The following is an 18,221-nucleotide window of genomic DNA, read 5'->3' on the forward strand; positions in this document are numbered from 1 at the left end:
AACGCAGAAGCCTCTCACTGTCACATCTGTTCCTTACTGTGGTAGATGAGGAGCGACATTTCGTCTTTGTAATATGCTGTATGTATGTTGCTAAGGTGACAATAAAGCACTACTTGGTATGCACACACGCACAGGGGTTGGTTGGATCAAATAACAGAAATAGTTTGAACCACTTTGGGTATGTTTATTTATTCTGATTTGTCTGGTTGTTATTCATAATGCATCGTCTTTATGTAAAATCCTCTAAAACATATATATTTGACCTGCATAGGGGCTAAATATTGCAGAGGAAGTCTTCAGAATATGAAACCAAACAGATGGTGGGTCGGGGTGGGAGGGTATTCCAACGACGAAGTTTGGTGACAAACCTGGGTACTTTAACCCAGAGTAAATGGTAAACCATAGAGCTATTTTGTGTTGGCTTTAGGAGCTACCTTATTCAGGTTTGTCACTAAGCCACTTACTTGAAATACTCTCCTGAGGATTGAGGGTGTGTGTGTGTGTGTGTGTGTGTGTGTGTGTGTTACAACAAAACAACAATGAGCTTTAGTCACATAAAAAAAAAATCAACACATTAAATACATATCCAAAGTGGCTCTTGATTAAAAGCAACCCCACACAGGTGAGCCACCATGTCCGTGTGCAATCTGAGTAACTAGTTCTGGCGTGTGCCGCCACAGCAATCCTGCCTGTATCCATCTTGTGCCTCCATGACGACGGGTTCCATCCTGTGCGACCACTCACGACAGCGGTCCTGTGCGCCATGGCTATTGTGCTATTGATGTGTGGTATGACGATGTCACATCTTACTGAAGCACTCTTTGGCATTGCTCCACATCTGTATGCCCTGGAAGATAGTAAAATGTATTTCCAATGTAAGAAACCACTATGAACCCACCTATATGGATAATGGTAAATAGATATAATAAAGCTTGAGTACATTTATTTGCTGCATTGGTTTGCAAAACAATTATGGACATTTCAGTAAAAATACATCCAGCCAAACATGACCGACCGTACATGGACAGTGCAGTTGCCACTGATAAAAACCAGCTGGCTTGTGTTTATCTGTCCTTTACTTAACCCTATATCAACAAACTGAATTTAAAGATGGAAAAACCAGTTGACCTTTAAAAAAATACCCCACAATGTGGCAAACTGTTGCGTAGCATTGTCTTAAAATAGTATAGTAACTTACTGTTGTCTCTTATAAATGCTCTACATACTGTATCTGCCCACCTTCTTACACATGCTCATTTGCATGTAGGCGTAGTTGATGAAGGCTTCCCTCAAGTCACGGTCCTTCTGCTCCTTGAAGCGTTGCATGTCCTCCCATCCACTGTGCACGTGTTCTCTACACACACAGGAACACAACATAAAAAGAAATAGTTTGGAATGTGAGGTGCTTTGCTCCAGTGTAGCTTGCTGATAGAGACAACTGCTGGTAAAGTTTGACACTTCAGTGTTTCAGTATTATCTGTGGATTTCAACTACACTCTCAAGCATGTTCTTGTTTGGATGATTTACATGACTATTTATGATTGTGGTGTGTGTGTGTGTGTTAACATCCATATGTTCTGTGTTGATGTGATGACCTACTCGCACTCTGCGGTCTTCTCACGGACGGTCTCCTCGCCCTCGTCGATCTGCTCCTCCAGGAGCTTGAGCCGGGCCTCCCTCTGGTCCGCCGTCTCCTGGCCAAACAGCTTCGTGGTCATGCCTTTAAACGAGAACGTCCGCACTATCTGCACAGAGGGACAGAGGGCAACCAGAGTCAAGGGCAGGGTTGGTGATGTAACTTCACAGGTATAGTTTACTTGATTAACCCTGTTAATTTTCAAATCCCAATTATGTATCAGGTCAAATCAAAATTGGATTTAAAACAAATTTTTATTCACATCCAATGTTGTATATCAATAAGTAATGGGTGTTGTGTGTTTTCACCCTACTGTGCTATAAAAGATTGACAGTGACTAAGGGCTCTCACCCCAGTGGCTAGCTCCTCTCGTTGCAGTTTCTTTGATGTCAGGTCCAGAGATGCCGTCTCCAGCTCATATTGAGAAAGCTCATGCTTGCGACAGACAGCTCTAAATGAACAACACATACAGACATACAATAGGTGTTTATTCAATCACATACAGTATACATTTTTAAGTAAATTGCAGACACACACAACATCACAGTCACCAGATGCAAACACAGACATGCAGTGGCACATGCCAAGTGGTATGATGCAACCTCCTTAACAACGTTTGAAAAAAAAAAACGATTTCAAAAAACCACATCAGGCATTTCCAATAAACCGGTCAGAGTTGTGTTGTCACCATCTATTGCCCAAAATTAATTCTCAGGAAAGCCACTGAATTCATCCTGTGGGGAAATTTCCATTAGTTAGCTGTTTAATGATTAGTGGGCTTGTTGTTGTCCAACTGGCTACACTTTAAAAGAAATGTAGACATTAAAAGGATGATGTCAGTATTTTTGATTTCTCCTGATCTATGACCTCTGATGTCCACCTCCCTTAGGGAGTCTGAGGTAGTAACAGCTTATCTCTTATCATGACAACTCTTTCACTATTCTTTTCTTTGTAATCCATTATGAATTTAGTCCTATAAATAATGGTAAGACTTTTTCTACGACAAACTTGTTGCTCTCATGCTTGCCTAGGATGCTTGTGTGTTTGTAACTGTCTCCGGCGTTGTGAATAAAGCTTTGTAGCCTACTCTGCCGTACGGTCGGCTTGCCTGTGCGTTACTTTTTGCCTCTTTTTGGATTAATACTTTACCACAACCCGATGTTAGTCAGCTTCTTCATTTTATCAAACTGTTTTCTCAAGCAGTTCTGAGGGCTGACCGACTTACCTTAAAGCTTCGGCAAAGAAGAGATACTCTTTGATCTGGTCTGCATAGTGTTCTTCTTCTTCTAAAATATCATCTATTGATGCTGCATAGCTGCAAAGAAAGGATTTGGTTTCCTTAACAAACCTCTAATTTATTCCAGGCGCAGTTCTAACCAATATTTTAAAGCAGAGAAAGTTACAAAACTTTGAACAGTTCACTGTTCCCAAGCCAGTAACAGAAGCCATAGAGACACTCACGCATCCATATGGTGGCCTGCACTCTGTAGTCCGTCTCCCATCTCCTTTTCTATGGCACTCCACTCACTGTAGGACACACACAATGTTACTCTGTTTGAGAATTAAAGGAGAATTCCGTTGTGATATTGACCTAAAGTGTGTTGAAACATGATACCGAGTGTGAACGTATGTCTCATAGCTCACCTCGGCTTGTCCTCTGCACTCAGAAATCTGGCGCTAGTAATTCAGTGGAAATGCATGTATAGCAACTGGAATCCATGCATTTTCACTGAATTATTTTTGGAATCTGATCTCTTATCATACCTGTTCGTTAGTACTCGTCGCTCGACTTATCGTGACTAAATTCAAGATGGCGTCGAACGGTAAAATTCCTTAAGGTACTGTCTGTATAAATCCTCTTGTAAATAAACTACCAGTGCTTTTTCAAAGTTCTCTATGTCTCGTTTTAAATGTCAAGGCCCTCGGAAGTCTACCAATGAAGTATGGAGCTACTTTGAGCCTCGTAAATGGTGTAAAAGTGATTTATTTGCATGGCTAGGCCGATGCCCGAGGCACCACAACGAAACACTGTGTTGGTAGCATTGGCTAACTAGCACCAGATTTCTGAGTGCAGGGGACAAGCCGAGGTGAGCTATGAGACATACATTCACACTCGGTATCATGTTTCAACACACTTTAGGTCAAAATCACACCGGAATTATCCTTTAAGACTGACCAGACTTGACTGGACACAAATAAGTATTAAACATGTAATATTATACTCATCAACAGTTTATTGGGCATTTAACAAAAAATACCTGAAGACTCTTCCATAGTTCCCATGTACTTTATAGACTCCATATAATCTATCTGCCACTCTCTGCAAAACGAGCAGAAAAACAGCCTGTGTGAGTGATGAATAACTCTGGAATGTTGGATTGTTCTCACTTGCTTTTCTCATAATGAAATATGTGTGGTTGAGAGTTGTGGTTAATAAGTATGCATGTGAGCGAGAGAGTGAGAAGCTTATGTTGACTTACGGCACGTGCTCTTAGTAGTTGGGAGGTGATGGCCTGGAGCTCATCACTGTAGTGTTTCATCTCCATAAAACGCCTGCAACACAAACATCACAAAACAATGTACTAATCCACATAGTAGCAAAGTGTAACCAAAACTAAACTAAAGTACTACCCCACTATGGCATAAAATCTGAGCCTAATATTATGATATTGGGCAACAATTTATTTTCTGGAGACCTTTAATCATCAGTAGGCAAATCGCCATGATCATCCAATCAGAATAAATTGAACTGGTTATGTGGTTGCCCAGCCCACCAAAAAACATTGCTCAAAAAGTTGCCCCACCTTAAAACAGAAAATCACATTGAAATAAAACATGAATATAAGCAGTTGTGTGACAATGTTATTTCGAGCCATTACTGATGAGCTGAGATATGTAGGCAGCATATGCATTTGCAACATCTTGAATTGGTTGCACAAATCCATCTTTCCTCTGATATCTGGTTGACCATCAATTAGGATGCAGTATGATTAGCATTCTCGTCCTAGTGTACTACAGGGCTTAAAGTTATCAGGCACTGTTCCAACATTCAGGCATGGGCTGTTTAGAATTTGAAAATACACAATTATATAACAGTGGCTGTGAAATTTTCTGATAACTTCAGACCCTTTCCTTGCTTTCAGCCCTGGTACTAGCACTGCCATGGGCAACCCTATAACAGATAATCACTGAAGCATGAGTATAACCAGTCCTTTCCTCGTGTCATCTTTTATCCTCTGAGATGGTGAAAGGGCCAAGAGGGATAATCAACCTTTCACCTAGAAGCAATTTCATGACTGTGGTGTAAGAGTGGTCTGACTTCACCACTCAGGCTTAATGTACAATCACTCCCTTACACAATCTCAGTGAACTCATTTTCTAGTCTAGTCCTGTCTGCGCTGTTGTGAAATATAATGAATGGCTTGGACCTACTTGTCAGGATTCTTCACTCTGAAGGTTGCATTCAGTGCTCTGAGACGTGAGTCCGCCTACAAAAACCAAAACAAAATCGGCTTAGCTACACATCATTTCACCACAAACACCAGAGAAAGTGTTAAATCTACTACTCCAGCTGTTGTCATCATTAACTAGACAGTAAAAATACTTTTTATCCTTATGTTAGACAAAACCCTAAACCAAACAGTAGTGTATGGCAAAGTAATGGTTGTATGTGCTGTCTTCCTGCTTCATGATATTCACCTTTGCCTGAAATCCAGTGTCATACACCACCTCCTTCCATCCGCGCTCCTAAGCAGAGTCAAAGTTAGAAGAATGAGAGCGGTCACATCAGACAGTCAAAGTTAGAAGAATGAGAGAGGTCACATCAGAGAGTCAAAGTTAGAAGAATGAGAGAGGTCACATCAGAGAGTCAAATTTAGAAGAATGAGAGAGGTCAGGACAGTGTTTGTAGGGAACTACACAAGGCCAGGTACAAAACCTGTATTGTCTTGATGTATTCAGAACAAAATAAGCTGATTACATCAAGAAATGCTAAAAAAAACCACTGCATTTATGGACCAAAGACGTACAGTTCGTACAGTTGAAATGGCAAAAAAAGATACATAAATAATGAAAACAAAGATGGGGATATTAAACATTGTGAAAGCAAATATGGTTATAGGATAATCTATGCACAACATCATGAGACAATCACAGACCATAACATAAAAGAACAATCCGACAGTATTAAGCTAACACTTTATTTCTGTGGAAAAATAGCGCTGGATAAACGGTAGACATTTCTATATGTTCATATTACACACAAATACACACCTGCATGAGGAAATGGTAGAAGATCTTGTCATTGGACATAACCGGATGTGATGCCACTCTCAACAGGAAGGTCTCCAGGCCAACTCTCCGGCGCTCCACAAAGTCTGGATCCATGTTATCAGCAGAGAGCTTATGCCACACAAACTCTGCCTGTCAGACCGAACATACAGCTTGTTTCAGGTATGTACCAGTCTTTACGCTTTTTTTTATTTTGCTCACTAGTGGAGGTATCATAGACAATAAAAGTGTGATTTACAGTGTGTCTAACCTAAAATGTTTTGATCAGTTTAGGGTGTTTGTTATTATGATATTGTCATATATAGTCATTGAAATTCTTGTAATTGTACATGTGTTATACTGACTCTGTTATAACTATAAAATACATATCAGTGTCATTGTCATGCCAGGCTTTGTTACACATACACACACACACACACTCACCCTCTTCTCAGGCAGTGGGGGAACCACAATGAAGGGGTAGGTGACCAGCAGGTAGTTCCTGAGCAGCTCAAACTCACTGTAACGCCTCCACAGCGCATCAGGAGCCACACTCTGCCCTTCATTAACTGCGGAGGAGGGCCTGCAGTAGCATTAGTGAGAGAGAGAGCTATTAAAGAAATGACTCCCACCAGCTAACGTGCAAAATAGAGGGCGTTGAGATTAAAGAAGATATGACACACAAGCCTGTGACATTGGATTAGGTATCACAGAATTAGTTTAAGCAGTGTCGTTTTGGTGTAAAAAGGGCTTAAATACCTAAAATGTTTGTGACACATAGCAATCAAGTAAAATCTGAAGGGTACACTAGTCATTTCAGTAATCTCTAATCTAATGTAAATTAAAGTAGTGCCCTCTGTCTTCTCTGTTAAGCCCCCGTCAACATATTTATTTCAGGAAATAGAATAGCAAAACTCTGGAGCTATCTTACCGAGTCTCTATGAGATAAACTGTGTACGTCTCTTGCATGTTCACAGCCTTTTTGCCGGTCCGTTTCTCTGCCTCGGCCACAGTAATCTCCATTCTTTTTAGCAAAGTAGTCGAACTGTCCTCCACCATCTGTGTAAAATCGAGCATCTAATGAGAGAGGCTAAATGATACTCTGTAAGACAGATGCATGTTGTTTGGTTGCCAAACATGGCTAGGGGCTTTGGTCAAGCAAAATCAAAGGACATCCTTTTCACTTGTTCTATCATTTATGCCGTCAATGGTAAAATGACATTTTGAATAATAGGAATAGACTAAGCCTCATTTATGTATGCTTTAGAGACCACTTGCAATTTACAATGTTAATCAAACCACTCTAATTGTCTGTCGAAGACGCAATGTGTTTCTGTTGTTTATCCGTGAGATGAATGTTACACAAACACATAAATTAGATCTTAGTAAGAACAAGGAGACTGAAAAACGTTTGACAATAACATTCTGCGTCTGCGCCGTCCATGTAGCCTAGGATGGGTTGTGCTGCTACTGCCATGGCCTTCATCTTCATCACTGGGTGGTGGATGCGACGAAGGTGATGAAGGCTATACTTATTCTCGGACGACAGGGTTTTGACACTCTTAAACGAGTGCCCTTCTATATGGATTTCTGTTACCGTGCTGTTTGAAGTTTTCTCCTGCGCGTCGTTCGCGTTTGGGGTGTCCGTTTCCGCAGCATCCTCGCGCTGCGCATCCGCCATCCCTCCTCCGCCACCAGGACTATCATCTACATTCGCGCATGCGTGAATAGTTGGTCTATCAGCTGGGTGATGGGTTGACGTTTCACCACTCAGAGAAAAGAGTCACAAATGTCGGGCTCTATGCAAAAAAGTATCGTCACAAGTTCACAGTCATCCCTTCTTGTTTTCATCACTGTAGGCTAGCCAGGCTAAACCTATAACTTTATAATAGAACGAGACATTGTAAATGAACGCATGATCATGATCTCTCTCTCTCTCTCTCTCTCTCTCTCTCTCTCTCTCTCTCTCTCTCTCACACACTCACACTCACACACACACACACACACACACACACACACACACAGCATGTGACATGGCAGTTTGGCTATACTTCCGGACTGTCATTAGCAGTGTTGTATTGTCCTCTTTGCCAGGGTATTTTAATGCATGTGAGCACTAAAATTCCCCCTTGCTTGACACGAAATCTAACCTACCCAGATAGGCTACGGTATAGCCTACTTTAAATAATCCAAAAGTAGGCCTAATCCTTAAAGTGATTAAAATGTTCGAAACAAATTAAAAACTTGTTGTTTTGCACTGCCTTATACCAGATGGTAACATTAGTGCAGTACACACTGACAGAAAGCCTATGATGGTATAGTAGGCTGCTCCCTTTGACTGGAGGCGTAGGTGAAGAGGAGGAGCTTGTCAAAACATTGCAGGGTTATTAGAAACATGCGAATCAGGAAGTCGAGAGCGATACAAGACGGGAGTTGATAGACGATTTTACTGAATCTACTCTACTCTTATTCGCTTCAATTTGCCGCAAAATGCCGGGGAAAAAAGTGTGTATCGTTGGATCAGGAAACTGGTTAGTGGTGTCAACTTCTTCATTACACACGATAGGTGTACCTCAGGATATGGACAATTTGAGATATATGTAAATACTTATTCAAGTGATTGCAGTGTAGAAATCTAATAAGCTGTGCTGAACTTGAGCCTGGCGATGTAACAGTGTTACAGAGCTGGGCGAAAGAAAACAGGTGCATAGTAGGTCTCTGACACATTTATCTGATATTGCAGTTATTCTCTGTAGGTTACAGAATTCGTTAACTTTACGTTTTCTATCTCCACAGGGGATCGGCAATTGCCAAAATTGTTGGCCACAATGTTAAGGCGAATAACAGGTTTGATCCCATGGTAAATATGTGGGTTTTTGAAGAAATGATCAATGGAAAAAAACTCACTGAAATCATCAACACAGAGCACGAGAACGTCAAATATCTACCAGGACATAAACTTCCCAAAAATGTGGTAGGTGGCGTGTGTGTGTGTGTGTGTGTGTGTGTGTGTGTGTGTGTAAGAGAGAGAAACAGAGAGAGATTGTTCTCCTTTTCTTGACACACTGATTGTGACATGAGACTTGATATGTCATTATGTCACATGTCAAAATATGTTGTTAGCCTAAGACAAATTGTTTTAATTAGGGTGTTATTGCAATATTGTGGTGCCTGTCTAGGCTAGCCTACTTTCCAAACAAAAGCATTAGGCCATAGGCCTACATCTTATCTAATAGCATCCTTAAGATAACAAGACACACATAGATAGCATAGTAAAACTTGACCTTTGTCACAGATGTTTGGTGAAGTAATACTTAGCCCTATTTATCTGACCCCAAAAGTATGACATGACATGGAACACTCTAACCAAACAGTCATGCTAATAAAGCAACTTTGAATTTGAATATTTTAGTATGTATACACAGTAAGGACTTGATACATAGTATATGAGGATATTACATTGATCACATAAACTATAATAATGAAATTAAATATAGTAAAGCAGATGTGTTAATTGTGATGTAAAAGTCAGTATCATTAAATCTTCAGTCATAAAATTGAGAGTGTGATATGCTGACTTTAGGTCTAAGATTTTAGTATGAAGGATGTGAGAGTAACAGCACTTTCATTCAGCATTAAGAACCAGTAGCAGCCACAACATGAATGGGATTACAGTGTGTTGGGTTTTCTGCTGGTATGGCTCTCCCTCAAATTTCACTTCATTGAATATGATGTGTGCATTTATTGCTGTCTGGCCACTCAATGTGTCTGGACCGTGGCAATAGAAATGGGTGTTGTCCAGAATCACATCTGAAGAAACTGGATCAGCTTTTAACCCAGTTGGCACTGGCCCAACTCTCTTCCAGTGCTGGTGCCTTCTGAATACACTGTTTCTTTTGGTGGTGCATTGCCTAAACTGACCCCTGGAACATGCCTCGAGACAGTACAGAAAACCCTTGACTCCAGACCTTTCAGTTGGAGGCTTGTAGACTATTGGGATTGATGGGAAAGCTGAGGTGAGATGGAGTTTGGCAGCTTTAATGCTGTAAATGTCTTGGAGAACACAAAGGCCAAGTCATTTTTCCAACCTGTTATCGCACAGCGTGCCAGGTTGTAGCATTTCTGCTCCTGCAGTGTCAGCGTACTTGCTCTTGTTATTGCTCCTCCCACGTCGTATTCTGGATAACAATCTCATCCTGAAAACAGAACATAATTGTATGTGCAGAATATGCTTGTTGTGCAAATTGTTAGGTATTGATAAAGGCATAATGAAATGTAAATTTCCACATATTTCTGCGCATTCATCTTACCCCGCAGTTTAAATATGAAGTCTGCGATTATAATCTAATAGACTTCTTTTAAATGAATGTATGTAATTGTCCTGTATCTATGTATCTCTTTGTGCACTCCATAAGCCCATTTCACAGTGTCCAGGTGTCTGGCCTCATTGATGTTAATTATACCTTAAAGGTGCTTTAAGCGATGTTACACGGTTTCTAAGCTAATAATGTTTTTGTCGCATACAGCCTCTGTCTCTGTGGACAGCCCAGGCTCCAAAAACGGCAACAAAATAGCCTGGTCAAGCCTGGACCATGAAACATAACAAGCTGTTTCAGCCAATCACCAACGAGATGCACATTCAGGAGAGTTTCAGTTGCACAGGGTTGACGGGGAGGGAGGGGCGAGCTCTCTGTTTTGCTTGAACGTCAACAGAAGTGAGGTTGACCCAACATCGCTTAGAGTACCTTTAATTGGTCTTTCCTGTGAACTCTGCTGTTCCAGAGGAGGTTAGTTTACACAAGGGCGACATCTTGTGAAATGGGCTAATTAAGTTTGTTAGTAGACAAGTTACTCGTCCATAGTACTGGCTCTGTAAATGGAAAGTTGCTCGGACCAAGCCATACACAATTTTATCAACACCATGCTTCAGGAGCACAGGAAGAAAGGGAATGATTGTCTGTTCAGCTCAGATATCAACGACCTTTCTTTCTTCAACCCTTTAACCTTTAGATTCAGACTGTACCTTTAAGGCCCTGAAAAAAAATAAACAATTGTGTCTTAACGCTCAAACTCACACAAAGAACCAAAATGCCTTGAACGCACACCAATATTACAAAACAAAGGATTTTCATTGCATTCCTCCTTCATAGCTTTCCAGATAATATAGATCTATGTCATGTTGTACATGAAGAATGGTTAGATACTTGTAGTATTCATCTGGATAACGCTAATGCAGTTTACTGGACTGAGTTGTGGTGTGGTCCTTGTGATCAGGTGGCCGTGCCTGAGATAACGGACGCAGTGAAGGGAGCAGACATCCTGGTGTTTGTCCTCCCTCATCAGTTCATCCGCAAACTCTGTGATCAGATGAAGGCACATGTCAAGCCCGGAATGATCGGGATCTCACTCATCAAGGTATGTACAACTGTGTGTGTGTGTGTGGGGGGGGGGTTCATGCACTCAGACACACATATTCACACAAGCTCTTCGCCTTATTTGCCATAAGCCATACGTTTCTCATAGCAAGTTTCTTAGTTAATGCACCGTATATGCTTTGTGTTTGTTTCTGTGAGCATATTTGTGTATGTATTTGAATGTGTGTGTGTGTGTGTGTGTGTGTGTGTGTGTGTGTGTGTGTTTTGTGCAGGGTATAGATGAAGGCCCAGAGGGCCTGCGTCTGATCTCGGACATCATCCGTGAGAAGCTGGAGGCGGACATCAGTGTGCTGATGGGGGCCAACATCGCCAACGAGGTGGCTGACGAGAAGTTCTGCGAGACCACCATTGGTATGGGACTCCTCAAATCAAATCAGGGACCGACTCAAACTCCACTGAGATAGAAATGAACTGACAGGAATGAAATAGAATATTAGAATAGAATTGAATAGAACAGACCAGGGCAAGGTCACTTTGGCGGACACACCCCCTTTTTTTAAAACTAAGTGTGCAGTGTAAGGGTAACAGTTGTGTAACACCTGTTAAGTGTAAAAGCTGTTAAGTGTAACACCTATCTTTCACATTCAATTGAATGGCTTCTGCTTTATCTTACCCTGGAAAAAGGGTGGTGATCACATTGTAACTGCAAAGTTCCCAGATCTTTCCTCTGTTCTATAGAATAGAATACAATTAAATTTAATTGAATTCCATTTTGTATGGATCATTAGGAACTGCATAGGGATATTCTCGTCCCCTTAAACCAGTGTCCTCTCTCTTTATAGTTTGTTTATTATATATGTGACTCCATTTCTCCAGGGGCAAAAACTGAAGCGAATGGGCATATCTTTAAAGAGCTTCTTCAGACGCCAAACTTTCGAATCACCGTGGTGAGAGAGAGTGATACAGTGGAGCTCTGTGGAGCTCTGAAGGTATTGAGCATTTTAGACGCACACAAGCACACATACACACACAAATCTTTCATCAACCCACATGCAGCTTTCATCAACCTGACACGCAGACACACACAGGCACGCCTACACACACACACTGGCAAGTACAAACATGTCTGGCCTTCAGAGATCCTATTATACCACACCCAGCTATGCATGGACAGACATACACATATGCTCACACACACACACACACACACACACACACACACACACACACACACACACACACACACACACACACACACACACACACACACACACACACACACACACACACACACACACACACACACACACACACACACACACACACACACACTGGCCCACTGGTTAGCACTCTGGACTTGTAACCGGAGGGTTGCCGGTTCGAGCCCCGACCAGTGGGCCACAGCTGAAGTGCCCTTGAGCAAGGCACCTAACCACTCACTGCTCCCGAAAGCCGAGCTGTGGTTGCAGGCAGCTCACTGCGCCGATTAGTGTGTGCTTCACCTCACTGTGTGCTGTGTTTCACTAATTCACGGATTGGGTTAAATGCAGAGACCAAATTTCCCTCACGGGATCAAAAGAGTATATATACTTATACACACACACACACACAAATACACATACTGTATTCAAATACACACACACACACACACACACACATATGTATATATATACAGTATACAAATACATATACTGTATAGATATACACACACAAACACACACATAGAGAATAGAGAGAGAGATACAGATGCAAACACATAGACAGATGTGACTTAAATTTGCCCTCTCCTGTCCAAACGTGTCTTGTCATGTAAAACGTTCCTCCTGCTCTGTCAGAACATAGTTGCGGTGGGGGCCGGCTTCTGTGACGGCCTGGGCCTCGGAGACAACACCAAGTCGGCGGTGATCCGCCTGGGTCTGATGGAGATGATCGCCTTCGCCAAGCTCTTCTGCAAGGGCCCCGTCACCTCCGTCACCTTCCTGGAGAGCTGTGGTGTCGCCGACCTCATCACCACCTGCTACGGCGGACGCAACCGCAAGGTGGCCGAGGCCTTTGTTCAAACATCAAAGGTCAGTTACCTTGGGCAAAGCCTCCATAAAAGCCCAACTCTGCTAATTATCAAAGTGCCATCTGTCTGTCTGTTTGGCTTGCTGGATTTGAAATGATGCAAGGTTGCCTCACACTCATCTGTAAATTAAATGTAAATCTCTCTCTCTCTCTCTCTCTCTCTCTCTCTGTATAGTCTATTTCTGAGCTGGAGGCAGAAATGTTAAATGGACAGAAGCTACAGGGACCTCAGACCTCAGCAGAAGTGTACCAGATCCTCAAAAAGAAAGAAATTGTTGACAAGTCAGTTCAAACTCTCTCTAATGCTGCAAGTGTGTGTAATGTTTATGTTAATGTTGTGTGTGGGGGTGGGGGTGTGGGTGTGTGTCGGTGTCTGTGTGCGTGCATGCCTGTGAGTATGTTCATGTGTGCTTTCAAAATCAGAATATCCAGGCTTAAATTGTCTGTAGAGTGTATGTGTGTGTGGGTGTGTGTGTGTCGGTGTCTGTGTGTACATGCACGTAAGTTCATGTGTGCTTTTAAAATCAGAATATCCATGCTTAAATTGTCTGTAGAGAGTGTGTGTGTGTGTGTGTGTGTGTGTGTGTGTGTGTGTGATAGCCCTTTTTAAAAATTATAGCATGATCATATGCATTTGTAGTGTCCTTACTTACACTGTCTGTTTCTTGTAGGTTTCCACTGTTTGTGTCTGTGTATCTGATCTGCTTTGAGGGCAAGCCAGTGAAAGACTTCATCACCTGTCTCCAGTGTCACCCAGAACACATGTGATGTGGTATGGAGCATGACCAGGGACAAACCTAACCACCCTGCCTATGGCAAATAACCACTCCATCTCTCACAGAGAAATACCACTTCATCATATGAGACGCACACATAACAACTCACTCAGCACATGACCTGATGTATATTATATTTGTTTATTTTTTGTTTGTTTTATCAGTACCATCCTGTAATTGTATCTGTTGTTTAAAAAAAAAAAAACAATCATTCCAAAAACACGGTAAGACACTAGTGGTTGTGGTGAGGGATCCTTTTGACAAGCCAGCTCAGTTTATGTTCCAGAGCTCCACCCTAGCACATTGCCTTAAACCAACCCAATCAGAATGGAAACCCCTCCCTATGGTCCACACCAGGTGGGAGGTGAACGTGCCTTAACATACTGTAGCATACTTTATATAAAGCATTCTGTTCCTCAATGAAGGCGGTTTGCTCAGGTCTGTACTCTAAGTATACTCTAAGTTTTTGAAACGCACAATTATTAAATAAAAGACTGAAACAGTTTTGGGGATCGTTGTATGACGGTTTACGTAGTTAGTCAGCAGTTTATATCTGCCTGTATTAAATAAACAAGCTGACACAGGAAAACATTTTTTTTAAAAATGTTACATTGCAAATGCCCTTTTTTAATCAATACTACTTTTTTGGAATGTGCTGCTTGTGAGACCATTTGATGTCATCTCTGATAAAGTCATGTGACTGCTGCACTAGTCAATGTCTTTTGTCTGTGTTTTACAAAAACTATGACTGGGTTGTGGGCATAACACTCACATAGATACACACGCACAGACACACAGAGAGAGTCCCACAGATACAGAGAGAGAAAGAGTGGAATTGGTCTGCTGTGATATAGAGGATGAGTACACAAGCCACAAGGTGGCAGTACTGAACCAACAACTTGACAGACGATGGCACTGCAGAATTTCACTGCAATAGCAAGCTGAACTTGCCAACTTTCTCCACATTGGGGCAGTCTAGGGCAAGCGTTCCGTAACAGTTCCAGGGATTTTAAAGTATTGCTGCATATAACATCATTATACGACCTGTCAGTGTTTTGGAATTTGGAAGAGGGGACTTTATTACAATCTTTGTTGAAATGGAATTCTTTTTTAAAATATTCTATCAGTTTTTGCTCACATGACTGACACATTCAATGTTACTGCTCTGCAAGGAGAAGAGAAGAGAGGCATCACATCACCTCCATGCCCATGCGTGTGTGAGATATGTACTGAACTCTGTTTACCTCTGACACACACCTAGCGTGAGTGCTAACAGCCACGGTGTTGTGAGTCAGCCATCTGGATTTGCTAATTAGCGGCACACACACAGAGCAGGAACTATTTTTTTTTTTATTTGATTTGATTTACTTGGAATAAAGACATATCCAAGGGATAGAAAAAACATGATAAAGTGCAAGCACTTATTTCCATCATAAGTATATATACTCTTTTGATCCCGTGAGGGAAATTTGGTCTCTGCATTTATCCCAGTCCGTGAATTAGTGAAACACACTCAACACACAGTGAACACACAGTGAGGTGAACACACTAATCCCGGCGCAGTGAGCTGCCTGCAACAACAGCGGTGAGGGGTTAGGTGCCTTGCTAAAGGGCACTTCAGCCATGGCCTACTGGTCAGGGTTCGAACCGGCAACCCTCCGGTTACAAGTCCAAAGCGCTAACCAGTAGGCCACGGCTGCCCCCATGGTCCCTGTGGTCCCTGATGTTACATGACAGGACATATTCCACATAAAACAAAACAATTAAACATCATAAAAATAGACTATGAGAGGCTTAACATATAAAACAAACTACCCTAACCCTACCTTTCTGTATTAAAGTGCAATGTGCATACATAGACAACACCAACAGACAACAACTCATGGAGGACGACATGTTAGTGTCACTAGGGATTTAAATTGTCCATGAGCCAGGATTTTACCTTTTTCCTGAAACAATGATAATTGTCAATGCTCTTAATTTCCAAAGGTAATTTATTCCAGGTCACCACACCACTATATTTGAGAGTACACTTCCCAATGTTTTGAACTTAGGCAAGTACAAGTCTGCATTACTAGCTCTGGTGTGGTACGCATGGGCATCCCTACTCCTAATGAAGTAATTTTTAAGGTATGCCGGTGCCTTATGATTGTAAATATTAGGCCAGTGAATTAGCTAGCAGTCTGAGGCTCACTGCATCAAGGAAAGGAGCTTTCCTAGCTAGGAATCTGGATCGGCCATTTACCTTGCTCATGACCTTAGAGGCCATGCTCCCCCCATCTAGGTTGCTGTCTAAACAGCATTCGAAATAGGTCACTGAGGGCTTGGCAGGGAAGAGCTGCCCACCAAGGCTGATACTGGACAACTCTTTCTTATACAGTCTTGGCTTAGAGCCAAACACTATGAATTCAGTTTTGGCCACATGAAGAGACAATATATTGTCTAATAGCCAGACCCTAATCTTACTGAATTCCTCTTGCAAAGTGGCATGCAGCTCCAGTTTTTTTTTTTCATTTTTGTTGGAGGCTATAATAGCTGAATCGTCAGTATATAAAAACAAATTCTCATTGCAGGTGGACTTCATGTCATTGATGTAGATTAAAAAAATAATGGCCCTAAGACGCTCCCTTGGGGAACTCCACAGGTTACCAGTTGTTCACTGGATATATGACCCTGGAATTCAGTCTTTTGGGATCTTCCCGTGAGGTAGGAAACAAACCATCTTAAGGCGGAAGGGCACATGCCCAGGGCTGCCAACTTGTTGTACAGTAGGCTATGATCGACCGTATCAAAGGCCTTCTGTAAGTCAATTAGGATCATGCCACAAAGCTTGCCGACATCTATTTCACCTCTAATGAAGTCAGTTAGGTACAGTAGACATGAGTCCGTTGAGTGTGACTGCCTGAACCCTGATTGGAATTCATAGAGGAGTTTGGCATCCACAGCATATTGATACAATTGTTCATGAACTACTTTCTCCAGGACCTTGGAGACTACACTCAAAATAGAAACTGGTCGATAATTTCCCGGATCAGACCTATCACCTTTCTTGAAAAGTGGTATGACTTTAGAATGTTTCATGTCATCAGGAACAGTGCCTTGCTCTAAGGACAGATTAATAATATGAGCAATAAAAGGGGCTATGAGATCAGCTGGGTCTTTCAAGAACTTGGCTGAGATATTATCTAGCCCTGTGGCTTTGGCAGAGTTAAGGCCCTTTAGCATGTCACCGATTTTTTCTGCTGACACAGGATTGAAGGAAAAACTATTGGAAGTCACACCTATCTTGGCATAAAAATCCTGAATGTGTTCAGGCCCGTACAAACTTGGGCTGGGTGGCAACTTCTCCACAAGTTTATAGGCAACTGAGGTGAAATAGATGTTAAAGTGATTGGCAATATCCTCCTTATTTACCTCTTTTCCATCAATAGAGAGAGTAATACAAGAACTGGGAGTGCTTTTGGTCTTTGATAAGCATCCTAGATTTTTCAGAACCTTCCACAAATTTTGGGGTTTGTCCTTGTTTTCATTTATCTGTCCCGAAAAGTAGGTCCTTTTGGACTCTTTGATTATACGTTGAGCCTCATTTCTACAAGCTTTAAACTGTGAGAAGTCAGCTGGGTCCCTTGTGCATTTGTACTTTGATATGGCTTTATCCCTAGCCCTGACGGCTTCAAGTACCTCTGAGTTGAACCAAGGCTGGGACCTTTGCTTTACCCTGACTGATCTTGCCAGAGCCAATGCGTCTATGGCAGAAAGAAACAGGGTTTTAAATTTAACCCAGGCCAGGTTGATATTCATAGTTTCTAGGACTGGTAACCAATCCAGCATTTGGATTTTCTCTCTAAAACTGTCTACTGAATAGCGTTTGAATGACCTAATTTTGATTGATTGATTAATGAGTGATATCAACTGCCCCAGTGCATATCTGGGACAGACACATCTGAGGACTTTAGTACTTTGAACCTGGAATTTTCGATGGAAAATTACCTATGCCGAAGCAGGGGCATAGACTCAGAGCTTTGAGCCCACAACAGTATTGCTAGTCTTGCTGCACCATTGTAGCCACTAGGGCACCACAGCTAAACTACATACCTG

At 41.9% G+C, this 18,221-nt stretch overlaps 2 protein-coding genes across 2 annotated transcripts; one reads left to right on the forward strand and one right to left on the reverse strand.

Annotated features, from left to right (window-relative positions):
- Positions 1-163: 163 nt before the first annotated feature.
- LOC125310413 (sorting nexin-4-like) lies at positions 164-7,625 on the reverse strand. The gene is made up of 14 exons (XM_048267792.1): positions 7,503-7,625; positions 6,837-6,964; positions 6,350-6,488; positions 5,909-6,058; positions 5,336-5,383; positions 5,069-5,124; positions 4,117-4,189; positions 3,895-3,956; positions 3,098-3,163; positions 2,862-2,951; positions 1,988-2,087; positions 1,600-1,745; positions 1,240-1,354; positions 164-847 (listed from the first exon to the last, which is right to left on the reverse strand). The coding sequence occupies exons 1-14, from the start codon at positions 7,584-7,586 to the stop codon at positions 800-802; spliced, it is 1,305 nt and encodes a 434-aa protein (XP_048123749.1). The 5' UTR covers positions 7,587-7,625; the 3' UTR covers positions 164-799.
- Positions 7,626-8,298: 673 nt separating this feature from the next.
- Positions 8,299-14,834, forward strand: LOC125311000 (glycerol-3-phosphate dehydrogenase 1-like protein). The gene is made up of 8 exons (XM_048268804.1): positions 8,299-8,436; positions 8,702-8,879; positions 11,180-11,320; positions 11,553-11,691; positions 12,157-12,269; positions 13,116-13,349; positions 13,523-13,629; positions 14,019-14,834. Exons 1-8 carry the CDS (start codon positions 8,396-8,398, stop codon positions 14,113-14,115), a joined length of 1,050 nt encoding a protein of 349 aa, XP_048124761.1. The 5' UTR covers positions 8,299-8,395; the 3' UTR covers positions 14,116-14,834.
- Positions 14,835-18,221: the final 3,387 nt, after the last annotated feature.

This window comes from Alosa alosa, chromosome 17, assembly GCF_017589495.1.
Source record: "Alosa alosa isolate M-15738 ecotype Scorff River chromosome 17, AALO_Geno_1.1, whole genome shotgun sequence".
Lineage (NCBI taxonomy): Eukaryota > Metazoa > Chordata > Actinopteri > Clupeiformes > Clupeidae > Alosa > Alosa alosa.